Below are 18,290 nucleotides of genomic sequence, written 5' to 3'. Positions count from 1 at the left end.
TTACTTTCTCTAATAACTGAGTAATTACAAGGATTCGCATTAAACTGGATATGCTTTTATTATATATATATATATATATATTTTTTTACGTACTCTGTCGCCACAATTTGACCGTAAAATGTACAATATTTTACAATATATTACTATTAATGGAAAACTGTTCTTTCACATTGCGAATTCTGGCAACTGAGCGAACATTTTTTTTATTTATTTTTAACCATAAAATCTATTGTCATTCTTACCATGTACAATGTAACTGATAAGTCAATCTGGTATTTATTTTTATTGTCACAAAAAAAAGCTTGTAATAAATGATCATATATTTTTTGCATTATTAAGAAACACAAAAATAATAGTTCATAATTATTATAGATTATAACTAACATCCAACCTGAATTTTACAAATGTAACAACATTATGTTAATAGGTGTGTCAAAAAGAAAAATAGATTTTCCAATAAATCGTGTTTTCCTATTTGTTAACGATTCTTAATTGATGAAAAATGTATGTTTTTATTTTTATTTTTTAATCTGTCCAGTCCAGCCACTCAGACAAATCATATTGTTGATGTAGATCAGGGCTGTCAAACCTACGGCCCCAAGTTTTTTCCTGCCTGTGTGATGAGTTTGCCAAGTATAAAAATGAGCTACTTTTTTTTTTTTTAATGAATGAAACTGCTGTTCTAAATGTGTCCACTGGATGTCACAATAGCAATCCTGTTAGGCAAGCAAACGTTATTTAGCACCCTCGTTGCCCCAAAATGTCTCTGTCAAACACAAGAAGAGTGAATTTAACCCTTTTGAATAGTTTTGACTAAGATGGCCGATAATGGCTTTTTGCCGATATGCCGATATTGTCCAACTCTTTAATTACCGATACCGATATCAACCGATATATACAGTCGTGGAATTAACACATTATTATGCCTAATTTGGACAACCAGGTATGGTGAAGATAAGGTACTTTTTAAAAAAATGAATCAAATAAAATAAGATAAATAAATTAAAAACATTTTCTTGAATAAAAAAGAAAGTAAAACAATATAAAAACAGTTACATAGAAACTAGTAATTAATGAAAATGTGTAAAATGAACTGTTAAAGGTTAGTACTATTAGTGGAGCAGCAGCACGCACAATCATGTGTGCTTACGGACTGTATCCCTTGCAGACTGTATTGATATATATTGATTCTGTTATTAATATTCTGGTTCCTACATTATATTAAAGATTAATCATAATCTTTAATATAATGTAGGAACCAGAATATTAATAACAGAAAGAAACAACCCTTTTGTGTGAATGAGTGTAAATGGGGTGGGTTGGTGCACTAATTGTAAGTGTATCTTGTGTTTTTTATGTGGATTTAATAAAAATAAATAAAATAAATTAAATTAAAAAAAACAATACCGATAATTTTCGATATTACATTTTAACGCATTTATCGGCCGATAATATCGGCAGACCGATATTATCGGACATCTCTAATTATTATGCCTAATTTGGACAACCAGGTATGGTGAAGATAAGGTACTTTTTAAAAAAATGAATCAAATAAAATAAGATAAATAAATTAAAAACATTTTCTTGAATAAACAAAGTAAAACAATATAAAAACAGTTACATAGAAACTAGTAATTAATGAAAATTTGTAAAATTAACTGTTAAAGGTTAGTACTATTAGTGGACCAGCAGCACGCACAATCATGTGTGCTTACGGACTGTATCCCTTGCAGACTGTATTGATATATATTGATATATAATGTAGGAACCAGAATATTAATAACAGAAAGAAACAACCCTTTTGTATGAATGAGTGTAAATGGGGGAGGGAGGTTTTTTGGGTTGGTGCACTAATTGTAAGTGTATCTTGTGTTTTTTATGTGGATTTAATAAAAAAAACACAAAAAAAACGATACTGATAATAAAAAAAACGATACCGATAATTTCCGATATTACATTTTAACGCATTTATCGGCCGATAATATCGGCAGCCCGATATTATCTGACATCTCTAGTTTTGACCTCCGTTTCTTACGGTTTGTTGAATTAGCACTGCATTGATACGTGGACGTAACAAAAGAGCTATTTGATACTTCAAAGAGTTTACATGTTGTGTTTTTTTGTTTTGTAGATACACTGAGACAAAGTCAAAGCTCTTTGTGTTTTCCAAACTGCACCAATTTCTTCAGGATTTTCAACAAAGTGTTTTTGTCCAGAGGATTATTTGTGATTTGTACGTTTTCATAATGTGCTTCTTCTATTTTTGGCCAAAGCAAAACGAAGAAAACAACCTGGAGTTGTCTTTATTTTGAAGTTATCTTGGCATGATTTTACCACTTTGTAATAGATTTTCCTCCATGTGGCCCCTGATGTAGACGATCATATCTGCTGTACAGATTTACTTTAGAAAAGAGAAGTGTGGGATACTTCTCTTGTTGCATTGTTTGTATTTGACTTGATTAAATGTTTGGGTAGAATTTTACTAAACAAAACCAGTTTCCTTTTTAAGTAATTTATCAGAGCTGTTTATCTACTTTATGGAGGAATGTATAGTCAATCATAGAAATAGCACTCAATGTTATTAAAAAAAGATTTTGAATTGCGAATTGATTCTGAACCGAATCTTTACAGTCAAGAATTGAATCAAATGTATCATCATTAACATTAACAACATTATCATTACGGAATCATAACCTGAATTTAATTAAACTATTTAATAAAGTATATTTGTTATGTTCTCAGACACCATTCAAATATACTGTATGTAGTAAATGTATTTATTTTCCATCAAAACAAAAAAGAGGAATACATTTCGCAAGAAAATTACTTTTTTAACAACTTAAAGTCAGCATTATTAGCATTGTGTATAGGGACGTCCGATAATATCCGATAAATGCTTTAAAATGTAATATCGGAAATGATCGGTATCGGTTTCAAAAAGTAAAATTTATGACTTTTAAAAAGGCAGCTGTGTACACGGCCGTAGGGAGAAGTACAGAGCGCCAATAAACATTTCGGGAGAACATCCGCACCGTAACACGACATAAACACAACAGAACAAACACCCAGAACCCCTTGCAGCACTAACTCTTCCGGGACACTACCCCTTACCTCCAACCTCCCCAACCCCGCCCACCTCACCCTCCTCATGCTCTTTCAGGGAGAGCATGTCCCAAATTCCAAGCTGCTGTTTTGAGGCATGTTAAAAAAAACAATGCACTTTGTGACTTCAATAATAAATATGGCAGTGCCATGTTGGCACTTTTTTTTTCCATAACTTGAGTTGATTTATTTTGGAAAACCTTGTTACATTGTTTAATGCATCCAGCGGGGCATCACAACAAAAATTAGGCATAATAATGTGTTAATTGCACAACTATGTATATCGGTATCGGTTGATATCGGTAATTAAGAGTTGGACAATATCGGATATCGGCAAAAAAGCCATTATCGGACATCTGTAGTCGTGTACCTAATGAAAGTTATCTTTCCTTTGAACTTCAGCAATGCTTGCTGATAGAGATGTCCGATAATATCGGTCTGCCGATATTATCGGCCGATAAATGCATTAAAATGTAATATCGGAAATTATCTATCGGTTTTTTTTATTATCGGTATCGTTTTTTTTTGTTTTGTTTTTTGTTGTTTTTTTATTAAATCCACATAAAAAACACAAGATACACTTACAATTAGTGCACCAAGCCAAAAAACCTCCCTCCCCCATTTACACTCATTCACACAAAAGGGTTGTTTCTTTCTGTTATTAATATTCTGCTTCCTACATTATATATCAATATATATCAATACAGTCTGCAAGGGATACAGTCCGTAAGCACACATGATTGTGCGTGCTGCTGCTCCACTAATAGTACTAACCTTTAACAGTTAATTTTACAAATTTTCATTAATTACTAGTTTCTATGTAACTGATTTTATATTGTTTTACTTTCTTTTTTAATCAAGAAAATGTTTTTAATTTATTTATCTTATTTTATTTGATTCATTTTTTTAAAAAGTACCTTATCTTCACCATACCCGGTTGTCCAAATTAGGCATAATAATGTGTTAATTCCACGACTGTATATATCGGTTGATATCGGTATCGGTTGATATCGGTATCGGTAATTAAAGAGTTGGACAATATCGGCATATCGGATATCGGCAAAAAGCCATTATCGGACATCCCTACTTGCTGACCTTCAACCTCGGGCCTGTTGTTGCCACGACAACTTGAGAGAGTGATTTCACAGCAGAAAACAAACACACACACACACACACACACACACACACACACGCACACACACTAATGCTAGTTGTGTTGCGGAGCAGGTTGTCAGGAGAAGGCGTCAGCAGCGTCATTCACACCCGAGTGCTGACCGGGTTCCGTCTGTGTGCACACCTGCTTCTACAATCAGCGGATTGTTCAGGTGTCTGGATCACATTTATACGAATCATTTTGTCCTTTTTAATGTGCAACATTTCATTGCAACTCTACTGCATTTTACTGTGCTACACAGTATATGTCTCAATGTACTGTCTTGTCTCAGTGGTGTCGCACAGCAGAAGTGAAAGTAAACAATGGAACTCAAATGTCAGCGTGAATCTTCCAGCACCTAACGATTCCATCCGATTCCTGAGGTGATGATTCCATTCAGAATCGATTCCAAACTATTCTCGCAATGTATTATTTGGGTTACTCGATTTCGTTTTTCAAAAATCGATGTTTTGTTTTGTTTATGAGACGTTTCTAGGCCATCTCCATGCAACCTGAAGGACCTTTTCTGACAAGTGGCCTCGTGGTTAGATCAGGGGTCACCAACCTTTTTGAAAGCAAGAGCTACTTCCTGGGTAGTGATTAATGCGAAGGGCTACCAGTTTGATACACACTTCAATAAATTGCCAGAAATAGCCAATTTGCTCAATTTACCTTTAACTCTATGTTATTATTAATAATTAATGATATTTACACTTAATTGAACTGTTTAAAAGAGGAGAAAACACGAAAAAAATTACAATTCAATTTTGAAACATAGTTTATCTTCAATTTCGACTCTTTAAAATTCAAAATTCAACTGAAAAAAAGAAAAGAAAAACTAGCTAATTTGAATCTTTTTGAAAAAATTAAAAAAATTATTTATGGAACATCATTAGTAATTTTTCCTGATTAAGATTAATTTGAGAATTTTGATGACATGTTTTAAATAGGTTAAAATCCAATCTGCACTTTGTTAGAATATATAACAAATTGGACCAAGCTATATTTCTAACAAAGACAAATCATTATTTCTTCTAGATTTTCCAGAACAAAAATTTTAAAAGAAATTCAAAAGACTTTGAAATAAGATTTAAATTTGATTCTACAGATTTTCTAGATTTGCCAGAATAATTTTTTTGAATTTGAATCATAAAAAATTTTAAGAAATATTTCACAAATATTCTTCGTCGAAAAAACAGAAGCTAAAATTAAGAATTAGATTAAAATTTATTTATTATTCTTTACAATAAAATTTTTTTTTTTACTTGAACATTGATTTAAATTGTCAGGAAAGAAGAGGAAGGAATTTAAAAGGTAAAAAGGTATATGTGTTTAAAAATCCTAAAATCATTTTTAAGGTTGTATTTTTTCTCTAAAATTGTCTTTCTGAAAGTTATAAGAAGCAAAGTAAAAAAAATAATGAATTTATTTAAACAAGTGAAGACCAAGTCTTTAAAATATTTTCTTGGATTTTCAAATTCTATTTGAGTTTTGTCTCTCTTAGAATTAAAAATGTCGGGCAAAGCGAGACCAGCTTGCTAGTAAATAAATACAATTTAAAAAATAGAGGCAGCTCACTGGTAAGTGCTGCTATTTGAGCTATTTTTAGAACAGGCCAGCGGGCTACTCATCTGGTCCTTACGGGCTACCTGGTGCCCGCGGGCACCGCATTGGTGACCCCTGGGTTAGAGTGTCCGCCCTGAGATGGGTAGGTTGTGAGTTCAAACCCCGGCCGAGTCATACCAAAGACTATAAAACTGGGAGCCGTTACCTCCCTGCTTGGCACTCAGCATCAAAGGGTTGGAATTGGGGGTTAAATCAGCAAAAATGATTCCCGGGCACGGCCACCGCTGCTGCTCACTGCTCCCCTCACCTCCCAGGGGGTGATCAAGGGTGATGGGTCAAATGCAGAGAATAATTTCGCCACACCTAGTGTGTGTGTGACAATCATTGGTACTTTAACTTGAACTTAATGATCATGATGAAACTTTTTCAAAACTGGTTACTTGTTACAAAATGTCCTTCTAGTTGCATGGAGATGGCATAGAAACATCTTTAAAAAAAAAAGTATTCTCATTAAAAAAAAGAAATCGATTTAGAATCAGTGTGAATAAGAATGGCGATTCGGATGTGAATCAATAATTTTTGTGCACCCCTACTTATAACTAGGGATGATGCTCGAAACCGGTTTTCCCGGTTGTTCGATAAGAAAAGAACAGAGTCCTCGGACTCGAATCCCTTTTTGAGAACCGGTACCCGTTATCGAGACCACTATAGTAAAAAACAACAATAAAGAGCCTAAATGGATTAATCTGCTTTGGAACTTTATTAGACGTCTTGGATTGTTTGTTAGCTGTCTGCCTGTGTGTGTAGTTAGTATGTTCCAATAGCAGCAGAAGTGCACTTTTTGGAGAGCTGTATTAATTTCAGTTTTGTGCCCAAAGGACTGATTTTATTTAACACTATATTATTATTTATACACCTATAGTGATCACAGAGACAGGTTGTTTTTGTGTTACTGTATATATTTGTTTTTCTGAAAAATCCCACTTCATATACTTTGGGTAACAACAGTCAATAATTATTTTTTTTATTTTTTTTAGGGGTGTAACAGTCAATATGTATTTATTTTATTTAATTTTTTTCTTATAAAATAAAATTGAGCTTTTGTTGAACCAAATATTGTGTTTTTTTCCATATACAACAACCTATCTGGATTCGATAAGAGAATCGATAAGGAATCGGTTCGATAAGAGGATTCGATAATAGGCTCGAACTCGATAATTTCTTATCAAACATCATCCCTACTTATAACCAATAGTAACAATAATAAAAATGATTCCCGAGCGCGGCTACCGCTGCTGCTCACTGCTCCCCTCACCTCCCAGGGGGTGATCAAGGGGATGGGTCAAATGCAGAGGACTAATTTCACCACACCTAGTGTGTGTGTGACTATCATTGGTACTTTAACTTTAACCAATAGTAACAATACATCCATCCATCCATCCATTTTTCTACCGCTTGTCCCTTTTGGGGTGGCGGGGGGTGCTGGAGCCTATCTCAGCTGCATTCAATAATCAAAGAAAGCTTCGTCTTTAAATATATTAATTTTTTAAAAATGTTTTGGACCTTTTTACAAAATAAATTTTTTTTGGGAAAAAATGTGTTCTAGTATCCTTTGATTTTTAGGTTTGAAAAAAAAATCTTACATACAAAAAAAAGTTTGCATACCGTTATGTTCATTATAAATACTAACAGCGTGCAAGTGACGTAGGATACATAAATGATGCATCAATATTTGAATATATGATCAAGTTTCAGTTTATTTAGTAGTACGCTAAAGATTTGATTAATTTAAGTACAGTGTTTAATTTTCCTATATTCAAACACAGTGTTACTGTTCAAACTGTAATGTTACAATGGCCAAAAAAGTATGAAATATACCTGTTAAATAAAATCTCCGCCTTGTTTTTAGTGAATACTTGGGCTTACTACGCTACTGTATTGTAATGCTGGTCATTAGTTGGAGAGCCAAGTGTTTTCTGAGGTGCTACTTGGTGAAAAAAAAATCAGTGATTACTGCGGTGTGCAGTTCATACTCCCTACACAAGATGGCACTGTTGGCCCACGATACTTGTGTATCAAAAATGGAATCCTGACTCAGAGTGCAGTCAATAAAAATATGATCTCAGAATGTTAATATGAGTATATGTATGCATGTATTTATAAACATATCACTGCGGAATACATTTTGTTTTATAAATATTTTTTGTCTTTCCAATAATAATATCGTTGACGTTCGCACGTTTCAAAAATGTTCAAGCACATAAAGTGATCAATGCTGCCATCTAGTGGTCGTTCTACTTCACCGACGTTGACGCTTAAATGACGATATGTATTTGACGTCACTTCCGGTTACCGTAGTCCAGGACTGTAGAGTGCGGCTCTCCACTAACAAGCGAACAAGACGTCAAGTGAAAGTAGAGCAAAATAAACAAAATGCCACACAAATGTTTTATTTGTAAAATTTGAGTTTTATTTTAAATTGGATAATTTGTTAGTAAAATGTGTTTACGATATTGGATAATTTGTTAGTAAAATGTGTTAAAATGTGAAAAATTGTCAAAAAGTTGTATGTCAAATGAGTTAGAAATGTTGAATAAGTTGTTGGTCAAATGTGTTAGAATGTTGAAAAATGTGTTAGTAAAATGTGTTGGAAATGTAGAAAAAATTTAAAAATTTTGAAATAGATGTTTTTAAAATGTAAAAAAAATATTGAAAAAATTGTTAGTAAAATGTGTTGTAATTGTTGAAAAAATTGTAAACCGTGTTAAAAATGTTCAAAAAGTACTTTGGAAAATGTGTTATAAAATAATGAATAATTTGTTACTAAAATGTGTTACAAATGTAGAAAATCTTTTGTTAAAAATGTTTTTAAAAAACTGTCAAAATGGTGAAAATATTTGAAAAAAATATTTGTTGACTTTGTTAACAAAAACATTTGTTTGTAAAATGTGTTAAAAATATTGGATAATTTGTTAGTAAAATGTGTTTAAGATGTTGGATAATTTGTTAGTAAAATGTGTTAAAATTTAAAAATTTGTCATAATGTTGAAAAAGTTGTATGTCATATGTGTTAGAAATTTGAATAAGTTGTTGGTCAAATGCGTTAGAATGTTGAAAAATGTGTTAGTAAAATATGTTGGAAATGTAGAAAAAATTCAAAATGTTGAAATAGATGTTTTTAAAATGTATAAAAAATATTTAAAAAATTGTTAGTAAAATGTGTTGTAAATGTTGAAAAAATTGTAAAATGTGTTAAAAATGTTGAAAAAGTACTTTGGAAAATGCATTAAAAAATAATGAATAATTTGTTACTAAAATGTGTTAAAAATGTAGAAAATCTTTTGTTAAAAATGTTTTTAAAAAACTGTCAAAATGGTGAAAAATGTGTGAATAAAATGTGCGAAAATATTTGAAAAAAATATTTGTTGACTTTGTTAACAAAAACATTTGTTTGTAAAAATGTGTTAAAAATATTGGATAATTTGTTAGTAAAATGTGTTTAAGATGTTGGATAATTTGTTAGTAAAATGTGTTTAAGATGTTGGATAATTTGTTAGTAAAATGTGTTAAAATGTAAAAATTTGTCATAATGTTGAAAAAGTTGTCTGTCATATGTGTTAGAAATTTGAATAAGTTGTTGGTCAAATGTGTTAGAATGGTGAAAAATTGGTTAGTAAAATATGTTGGAAATGTAGAAAAAATTCAAAATGTTGAAATAGATGTTTTTAAAATGTATGAAAAATATTTAAAAAATTGTTAGTAAAATGTGTTGAAAATGTTGAAAATATTGTAAAATGTGTTAAAAATGTTGAAAAAGTACTTTGAAAATGCGGTAAAAAATAATGAATAATTTGTTACTAAAATGTGTTACAAATGTAGAAAATCTTATGTTAAAAATGTTTTTAAAAACTGTCAAAATGGTGAAAAATGTGTTAATAAAATGTGTAAAAATATTTGAAAAAAATATTTGTTGACTTTGTTAACAAAAACATTTGTTTGTAAAATGTGTTAAAAATATTGGATAATTTGTTAGTAAAATGTGTTAAATGTGAAAATTTGTCAAAATGTTGAAAAAGTTGTATGTCAAATGTGTTAGAAATGTTGAATAAGTTGTTGGTCAAATGTGTTAGAATGTTGAAAAATGTGTTAGTAAAATGTGTTGGAAATGTAGAAAAAATTTAAAAATGTTGAAATAGATGTTTTTAAAATGTATAAAAAATATTGAAAAAATTGTTAGTAAAATGTGTTGTAAATGTTGAAAAAATTGTAAAATGTGTTAAAAATGTTGAAAAAGTACTTTGGAAAATGCGTTAAAAAATAATGAAAATGTGTTACAAATGTAGAAAATCTTTTGTCAAAAATGTTTTTAAAAATCTGTCAAAATGGTAAAAAAAACATGTTAATAAAATGTGTAAAAATATTTGAAAAAAATATTTGTTGACTTTGTTAACAAAAACATTTGTTTGTAAAATGTGTTAAAAATGTTGGATAATTTGTTAATAAAATGTGTTAAAAATTTTGAAAAATAGTTCAAAATGTTGATAAATTGGATGAAGTCGTGTTAGTACAATGCGTTGGAAAAACAAAAACATTTTGTTTTATTAAAATATTGCTTGTTTTTCCATTAATAACACGATCGTTGACGTTCGCACGTTTCAAAAATGTTTAAGCACATGAAGTGATCAATGCTGCCATCTAGTGGTCGTTCTACTTCACCGACGTTGACGCTTAAATGACGCTATGTATTTGACGTCACTTCCGGCTACTGTAGTCCAGGACTGTAGAGTGCGGCTCTCTACTAACAAGCGAACAAGACGTCAAGTGAAAGCAGAGCAAAAAAAAAAAAAAAAAAGCCACACAAATGCGCAGTTTTGCCTTTCGAAATAGTTCCAATGTGAATTTTGGTCAACGTTATTACAGAGTTCCGAAGACAGTCCGTCATGAAGGAGGGAAAAGCGATATTGAAACTGCCTAAAAATTACGTCACTATTATTTAAGAAGATTATTTATGCTACAGACGTTTTATGGTAACAAGATAGTTTATATCATCAAGTAGTTCGCTGCTTGATAAACGCAAGATTGTGCGAGTTGGCTAACCGGCGCCGTGGCTTAGTTGGTTAAAGCGCCTGTCTAGTAAACAGGAGATCCTGGGTTCGAATCCCAGCGGTGCCTTTTCCTTGAGACGAATCCTGTTCCTCAAAGCCAGTATATATAATAAACCTTTTTGACGCATATTAATGAATTCATTTGAAAAAAGAAGTAACCAACCATCAAGAATAAATTCAACCCACATGACAACCAACACTTCAAATGTGAACGGAACAGGAAACACATTTTGAAGCTGTTGTCACGTGACAGTCATGTGACCAGGAAATGACGTCAGGTAAGCTAGTTCATCTCTCAAAGTTTATCTTTGGCCATTAAAGCTCATTTTAAAGCCATTGAACAACTCCAGCGCTTTAATGGGTTGTAAAATAAATTATATTTTACTTTTCTGCTTTAATTAATTATAAGAAAACAAGCTTGGAAAATCGGGCTTTTAAATGTAAAATTGCTGTGGAAAACATGACGTGACATATTTGTGACATTAGCAAACATGCTACTAGAATACTTCATAGATGTCGCTTAATTATTTAAAATTCTCAATTCAATCCTGGGAAACGATTTAAGATACAAAAGCCCTTAAATTTATTTCATTATTGCAGACATTTAAAGTGTTTTGTTTGTCTGTTTGAATTTTATTATTATTTATTATTATTTTAATATTCTGTTTGTATTTGCTTTAGCTTTCTTTCGTCTACATGTTTTGGGAAAGACAGTATTTGCTCAACCTTACGGATGTTTGAAGTTGTTGAGATTTTGTAGAAAGTGCCTTGGTTTTTGTGTACATTGAAAATACATGTTTGTATCTACATTTATATAAAAAAAAAACTTCCTAAATGTCACAAATTCAATGATTTGACATCCAAATATGCTCCAGGTTTGACATGCATCAACATTAGGGGTGTAACGGTACGTGTATTTGTATGGGTGAGGGCGGACCTACGTCACTTCCGCCTACCAATCCCCTAGCAACCGGGAATTCGTTGAAAACAAAGCAGCTCACAGCGAACACAGCATTGACAGAAAAAGCATTTAACGAGCGTTGTGGCTTGGAAGTTGGCGTTAAATCCTTCATTTACGCATTTTTACTTATTTGCATATCGTGTGAAAAAACGAAAATGTATTATTTGCGTCAGACTCGTCTCAGTGAACTTTAAAGCTTCTCAGGCTTAGCTTAGCTTGCTAGTTAGCTTAGCCTGCACGCTACTAAGAAAGAGACGCGGAAGTTATCAACAACTTTGTGTGAACACGCCGTACTTGTTGGAGCCCACGTCGAAGAAGAAGCGCTTGTTGTCCACAGTCATCGACGAGCCCTCCGGCAGCTCCGCGGGCTCCTCGTCCACGCCGTAATCGTCAATAAGTTTGGCCAAAGCGTCGCGGAACTCGATAAGTCCCTGCGCCGGGAGCGCGATGGTCTGACTCCAAGCCGGGCCCCCTGTTCACGGTCTGCCGGATCCTCAAGAACCGTCCCCGCTGGTTCTCTTTCAGGTCCATGTAGTACTTCCGATTCTCCCGCACTAGGAACTCGCTTTTCAGGGCCCGCCGCGGCTCATCCTGCACCAGGCCCGGGTTGCTGGGACCCAACTGGGCGTAGTGTTCGATGAAGTCCACCAAGTAGTCGCGGAACTCGACCGCCACCGACATAGACAGCGTGAGGCGGCTCTTGTTGCCACCGGCCCCGACTTCGGCTGCGAGCCATTTGTCTCGTCTCTGTGGGCTTTCATCACGCTTTGGCAGAACAAAATACAACCTTTGTTTTCCCTGTTTCCAGTTGTGGTTAGCACAACCAAAAACAACACAGTTTGTCGGCATTTTGGAGGCAGAATGACGGGTTTAACCAGCGTAGGTGGACAGGTTAAAGAGTAATGGCAACGGTTTGTTTTCAACGCCAGTCTGGTTGCTATGGCTCGAAGAACCCGTATGTAGCTCAGTTGCCCGGATGTCGGCCCTCACCCATTGAACCGTTTCGGTACGGGTGTTTCGGTTCGGTTCGGAGGTGTACCGAACGAGTTTCCACACGAACATATTAAGTAGCCAAAAGCTAAAGTCTTAACAAGCTGCTCCGCTTCCTTCTGCCTGCCTCTGTCAGTCCTCTACACAGCACCCAGCATTGTCCCACGTTAGCTCATTTTGCGGTGTGTGTTTGTGTGTGTGTGCGTGCGTGTGTGTGTGTGTGTGTGTTACGGACAGCAAAGCCCTGTCTGTCTGTTATTTCACTTGACCTTTCTCTGTGTTGATTGAGCTGTGTTGAAGCAGCAAAAAAGGACATTATGTTAAATGAAGAGTTTCTGTCTCTGATAGTTGATATAATAATGTAAGTGCATCATTAAGCATACATGAACTCCATGGTGTTCAGGGATGAATAGTCTCTCCTATTGCTATTGTACTATTTTTTTCAGCTATATTTACATGAATCATTAGTAATGGAGCAGTGTAGTTTTGAATGGCAGGGTCCCTGCTATCCAGTCAGGGGAGGCAGGGGAGGCGGGGCCTCACGTGCCATCATGGAAAGAAAAAAAATGTAAAAAGAAAAAAAAATAATTAAATTGTTATATGTATCCAGTGATTATACTATGAAGTTATTTTCCATTTAACTTCACCAGTTTTAGATTATTTTTATTCAAAATCGCTGAATTTTCACATTTGCCGTTCAAATACTGAGAAGAGACTCGCGGTGAGTCACCAGCCAGTTGTGCCTCACCATGGATTGCGCAATGACTCGGCTAACTGCTGGCCTGCTGTGCAGTGAGACCGTATTGCTATATGAATTATATTATACATTTCCATAGTTTAGTTAGCTGAGGTATATAATGTACAGTGTATTTTGTCAACAACGTATTTCTTGTGCTGAGCAATCATAAAACGGCTGCGAAGACGCACTGGCTGAGGCTCGCAGTGATCCCGCCTCATGGTGGTAGAGGGCGCCAGTGATCCCAGGGATCATTTTTGCGACTACTCGGCCACAGAATAAGTGACAACAAGCAGCAACAGTTAGCGATCGTTTATTTTTTCCTCTCGCCTGGACTTTTAACATGGAGGATTACATATCTAAAATAAAACAGTTTTCTAAACTGGACTTTCAATCGAAGCAGGAGGTAATAATTAAAGGAAGATCTCCATCGAGACAGAGAGACTTTTAAAACTGAAGAAAGATAAGGAAGACTTCTATAAACAAGTTACCGATGCTTTTGTTCAGAAGGAGCGGCGCATGGACTTCATTTATAAGTAAAGGTAAGACCATAATAATGATTTTTTTAATTAAATGTGCTTTTTTGTGTGCTACAGTTTGTATGTGTAAAGTTAAAGTTAAGTTAAAGTACCAATGATTGTCACACACACACACTAGGTGTGGTGAAATTTGTCCTCTGCATTTGACCCGTCCCCTTGTTCACCCCCTGGGAGGTGAGGGGAGCAGTGGGCAGCAGCGGCGCCGTGCCCGGGAATCATTTTTGGTGATTTAACCCCCAATTCCAACCCTTGATGCTGAGTGCCAAGCAGGGAAGAATGCTGGTATGAGCTTTTAAACACAACCCGTTAACTGCTGCCAATCAAATGGTGAATAAGATACTCTTTAGGGTTCATATGTTTGTAAATGTGACTGTGATGAAGTCAGTGCCTCACCAGCCGTGAACCTCACCGCACGTCACTGCTGCTATCACATGTTGATAAAAAATATAACATTTACATAATAAAAATCAACTGCAGGCTTCCCAAATGCTGTAATAAATTAAGCATGACGAGTTGACTTGAATCTGTTTAATGTTGCACTTTTTATATGTAGAAGAAAAGTTTTGTCGTTTTATTTAATCTGAGCAACAACTTGAGGCAGTTTGATGTTGATTAACGTGGGCAGAATTATTATAGTGGTCCCAATGTTAAAAGGATAAAGCCATTGTTTACAAATTTGGTAAATAAATAACCAAAACATTTACATTTTGTTGTTTTCTTACTGTACTGAAAATGAACCGAACCGTGACCTCTAAACCGAGGTACCGAACTGAAATTTTTGTGTAGCGTTACACCCCTAATCAACATATATTAGACATGTATCATACATGTAAAAAAGAGGCTAAATATTGTGCTGATGTATTAACTTTATTCATGCGTAGAAGAGAACATGTTAGTATTTTTTTATGGATCATCGACATAAAAATACTGTATTGTCCTTGTTTAATGACTTTTTTTTTGGCTAAAACATGTCTCCATGAGGAACGACGCCTCTCATCTTTTTTCAGCGCGTGACGTGTCGGCCGCGTCTTCCTGCTGGCAGCCCATCCAGAACTTGGCGATGGATCGTGGGTAGGGCGGCTGGGCGGCGACCACGTGTCTCGTCCGCAGGTCCACTCTGTAGTAGCGATCTGTGCACGCCACACCACGCACACATTTATTTACACTGTCTAGTTGCAACATTCGTGCTAAAAATGTTGAACTTTTTGTTTGTGAAATGGGTTAAAAATGTTGAAAAAGTTGTTTGGGAAATGGATTGGAAATGTTGAGAAATTGTTAAAAATGTTGAAAAAGTTATTCGGAAAATATGTTAAAAATGTTGAAAAAGTTACATGTTAAAAATGTTGAGAAATTGTTAAAATGTAAAATTTTTTGGTAAAATGTCTTTAACATATTGAGAGAAAAAAAAAATTTGTTTGTAAAATGTCTGAAAAATATTGAAAAAGTTATTTGTAAAGGTGTTATAAATATTGGATAGTTAGTAGTAAAATGTGTTCAAAATGTTGAAATGATCAAAATGTTGAATAAGTTGTTGGTAAAATGTGTTAGAAATGTGAAAAAAGTTGTTGGTAAAATGTAAAAAAAAAATTGTTTGTAAAATGTTGAAAATTTGTCAAAATGTTGAAAAAGTTGTGTTAGGAATGTTGAAAAATTAGTTTGTAAAGTTATTCGTTAAATTTGTCAAAAATGTTGATGAATTGTTAAAAAGTTGGACATAGTTGTTAGTACAATGTTTTACAAAAACAAAAGCATTTGTTTGTAAATAAATAAATAATAAAGTGTTAAAAATGTTGAAAAAGTTATTTTTGAAATGTGTTAAAAATATTGGATAATTTGACAGTAAAATGTGTTTAAGATATTGGATTATTTGTTAGCAAAATGTGTTGGAAATGTAGAAAAAATGTCAAAATGTTGAAATAGATGTTTTTAAAATGTATTAAAAATATTGATAGAATTGTTAGTAAAATGTGTTGTAAATGTTGAAAAAAATGTAAAATGTGTTAAAAAGGTTGAAAAAGTACTTTGGAAAATGCGTTAAAAAATAATGAATAATTTGTTACTAAAATGTGTTACAAATGTAGAAAATCTTTTGTTAAAAATGTTTTTAAAAAACTGTCAAAATGGTGAAAAATGTGTTAATAAAATGTGTGAAAATATTTGAAAAAAATATTTGTTGACTTTGTTAACAAAAACATTTGTTTGTAAAATGTGTTAAAAATATTGGATAATTTGTTAGTAAAATGTGTTTAGGATATTGGATTATTTGTTAGTAAAATGTGTTGGAAATGTAGAAAAAATTTCAAAATGTTGAAATAGATGTTTCTAAAATGTAGAAAAAATATTGATAGAATTGTTAGTAAAATGTGTTGTAAATGTTGAAAAAATTGTAAAATGCGTTAAAAATTTTGAAAAAGTACTTTGGAAAATGCGTTAAAAAATAATGAATAATTTGTTACTAAAATGTGTTACAAATGTAGAATTTTTTTGGTTAAAAATGTTTTTAAAAAACTGTCAAAATGTTGAAAAAATAAAATGTGTTAAAATATTTGAAAAAAATATTTGTTGATTTTGTTAACAAAAACATTTGTTTGTAAAATTTGTTGATAATATTGGATAATTTCTTAGTAAAATGTGTTAAAAAATTTTAAAAAATAGTTTAAAATGTTGATAAATTGGGTAAAGTCGTTAGTACAATGTGTTGGAAAAACAAAAACATTTGCTTGTAAAATGTGTTACAAATATTGGATACTTTGTTAGAAAATGTGTTAAAATGTTGAAAAATAGTTTAAAATGTTAAGAAATTGTCAAAATGTTGAAGTTGTTTTGTAAAATGATTTAGAAACGCTGAAAAATTTGCTAGTAAAATGTGTTAAAATTTGAAAAATTGTCAAAATGTTTTTGTTAAATGTGTTAGAAATGTTGAAAAATTTGTTAGTAAAGTGTGTTAAAATGTGAAATATTGTTAAATAGTTGAAAACATTTTTGTTAAATGTGTTAAAAACGTTGAGCAATTTGCGAGTAAAATGTGTTAAAATTGTTAAAATGTGTTAATATAATATGTTGAAATGTTGAAAAATGTGTTTGTACAATGTACTAAAATGTTAAAAAAATATGGTAGTAAAATGTTTTAAAATGTGTTAGTAAAATGTTGATAAATGTGTTAGTAAAATGTGTTAGAATGTTGAAAAATGTGTTGTTAACATGTTAAAATGTAGAAAAATGTGTTAGTGAAATGTGTTAAAATGTTGAAAAATGTGTTACTAAAATTTGCTAAAATGTGTTACTAAAATGTGCTAAAATATAGAAAAATGTGTTAATAAAATATGGTAGAATATTGAAAAATGTGTTAGTAAAATGTTGAAAAATTTGTTAAAATGTGTTAGAATGTTAAAAAATGTGTTTGTAAAATGTTGAAAAATGTGTTAGCAACATGCGTTAAAAATGTCCACGTGTCTTCTTACCTTTCTTGAACAGGTACACGTATTGGACGGGTGTTCTTTTAGGAGGCGGTGGGGGCGGAGCAACTTCCTCAGACATGTCGTCGAAGTCGAACAAGTCGAGGAAAAAATCGTCAAAAATAGCTTTGCGAGTTTTCCTCCCCCGGTACCTCCTGCTGGGCCGCCTCCCCCTGTACCTTTTGAATCCTCTACCGGGAGGGGGAGGAGCTGGCCAGGGTCTGGGGCTCAGGAAGACACGCCCCACCATGGCGGCGTCCACAGGGGGGGTGATGCCCATCCAGTTCTTTCTGATGAGATGCGGCCCCAACTGTTGGCTTCCCCCTGCGGGAGGAGCGGGATGAAGATGGCGTCGCTCACGCTCATGCACGAGCATCACTCACCTGTGACGCCGAAGAGCTGGGAGAAGAGATCCTCGCAGGTGAGGTCACAGAAGAGGTCGGTGTAGCGCGTGAACAAGAGCGAGGGCGAGGACCTGCTCATTTGCACGCACTGCTCGTGGGACGGCTGGTTGACAAACTCGTACACGTGGTAGCGCTCGCCTGAGGAAGACCACACGCACTTTCAAGTGTACTTTGTAGGGTGGGAGTCTGTGATTGGGACTCCTTGGTGATGGTTCCATTCTCCATGCCACACCATTCTCCATGCCACACCATTCTCCATGCCACACCATTCTCCATGCA

At 33.6% G+C, this 18,290-nt stretch overlaps 1 protein-coding gene and 1 non-coding gene across 2 annotated transcripts in view; one reads left to right on the top strand and one right to left on the bottom strand.

Annotated features, from left to right (window-relative positions):
• Nucleotides 1-10,919: 10,919 nt before the first annotated feature.
• trnat-agu (transfer RNA threonine (anticodon AGU)) lies at nucleotides 10,920-10,993 on the top strand. Its single transcript has one exon. It is a non-coding gene; the product is annotated as a tRNA-Thr (tRNA).
• A 4,007-nt stretch (nucleotides 10,994-15,000) lies between these two features.
• The window catches only part of vtnb (vitronectin b), a 9,905-nt gene continuing 6,615 nt past the window's right edge, over nucleotides 15,001-18,290 (bottom strand). The window contains exons 6-8 of the mRNA XM_062049172.1: nucleotides 17,991-18,149; nucleotides 17,614-17,931; nucleotides 15,001-15,282 (exon numbers count right to left, since the gene is read on the bottom strand). Of these exons, the coding sequence (XP_061905156.1) occupies nucleotides 15,146-15,282; nucleotides 17,614-17,931; nucleotides 17,991-18,149 (614 nt within the window). The 3' untranslated portion in view covers nucleotides 15,001-15,145. The remainder of the gene's footprint in view (nucleotides 15,283-17,613; nucleotides 17,932-17,990; nucleotides 18,150-18,290) is intronic.

This window comes from Entelurus aequoreus, linkage group LG05, assembly GCF_033978785.1.
Source record: "Entelurus aequoreus isolate RoL-2023_Sb linkage group LG05, RoL_Eaeq_v1.1, whole genome shotgun sequence".
Classification (NCBI taxonomy): domain Eukaryota; kingdom Metazoa; phylum Chordata; class Actinopteri; order Syngnathiformes; family Syngnathidae; genus Entelurus; species Entelurus aequoreus.
Note: the sequence above shows the minus strand (reverse complement) of the source record. Positions and strands in the feature narration are given on the sequence as shown.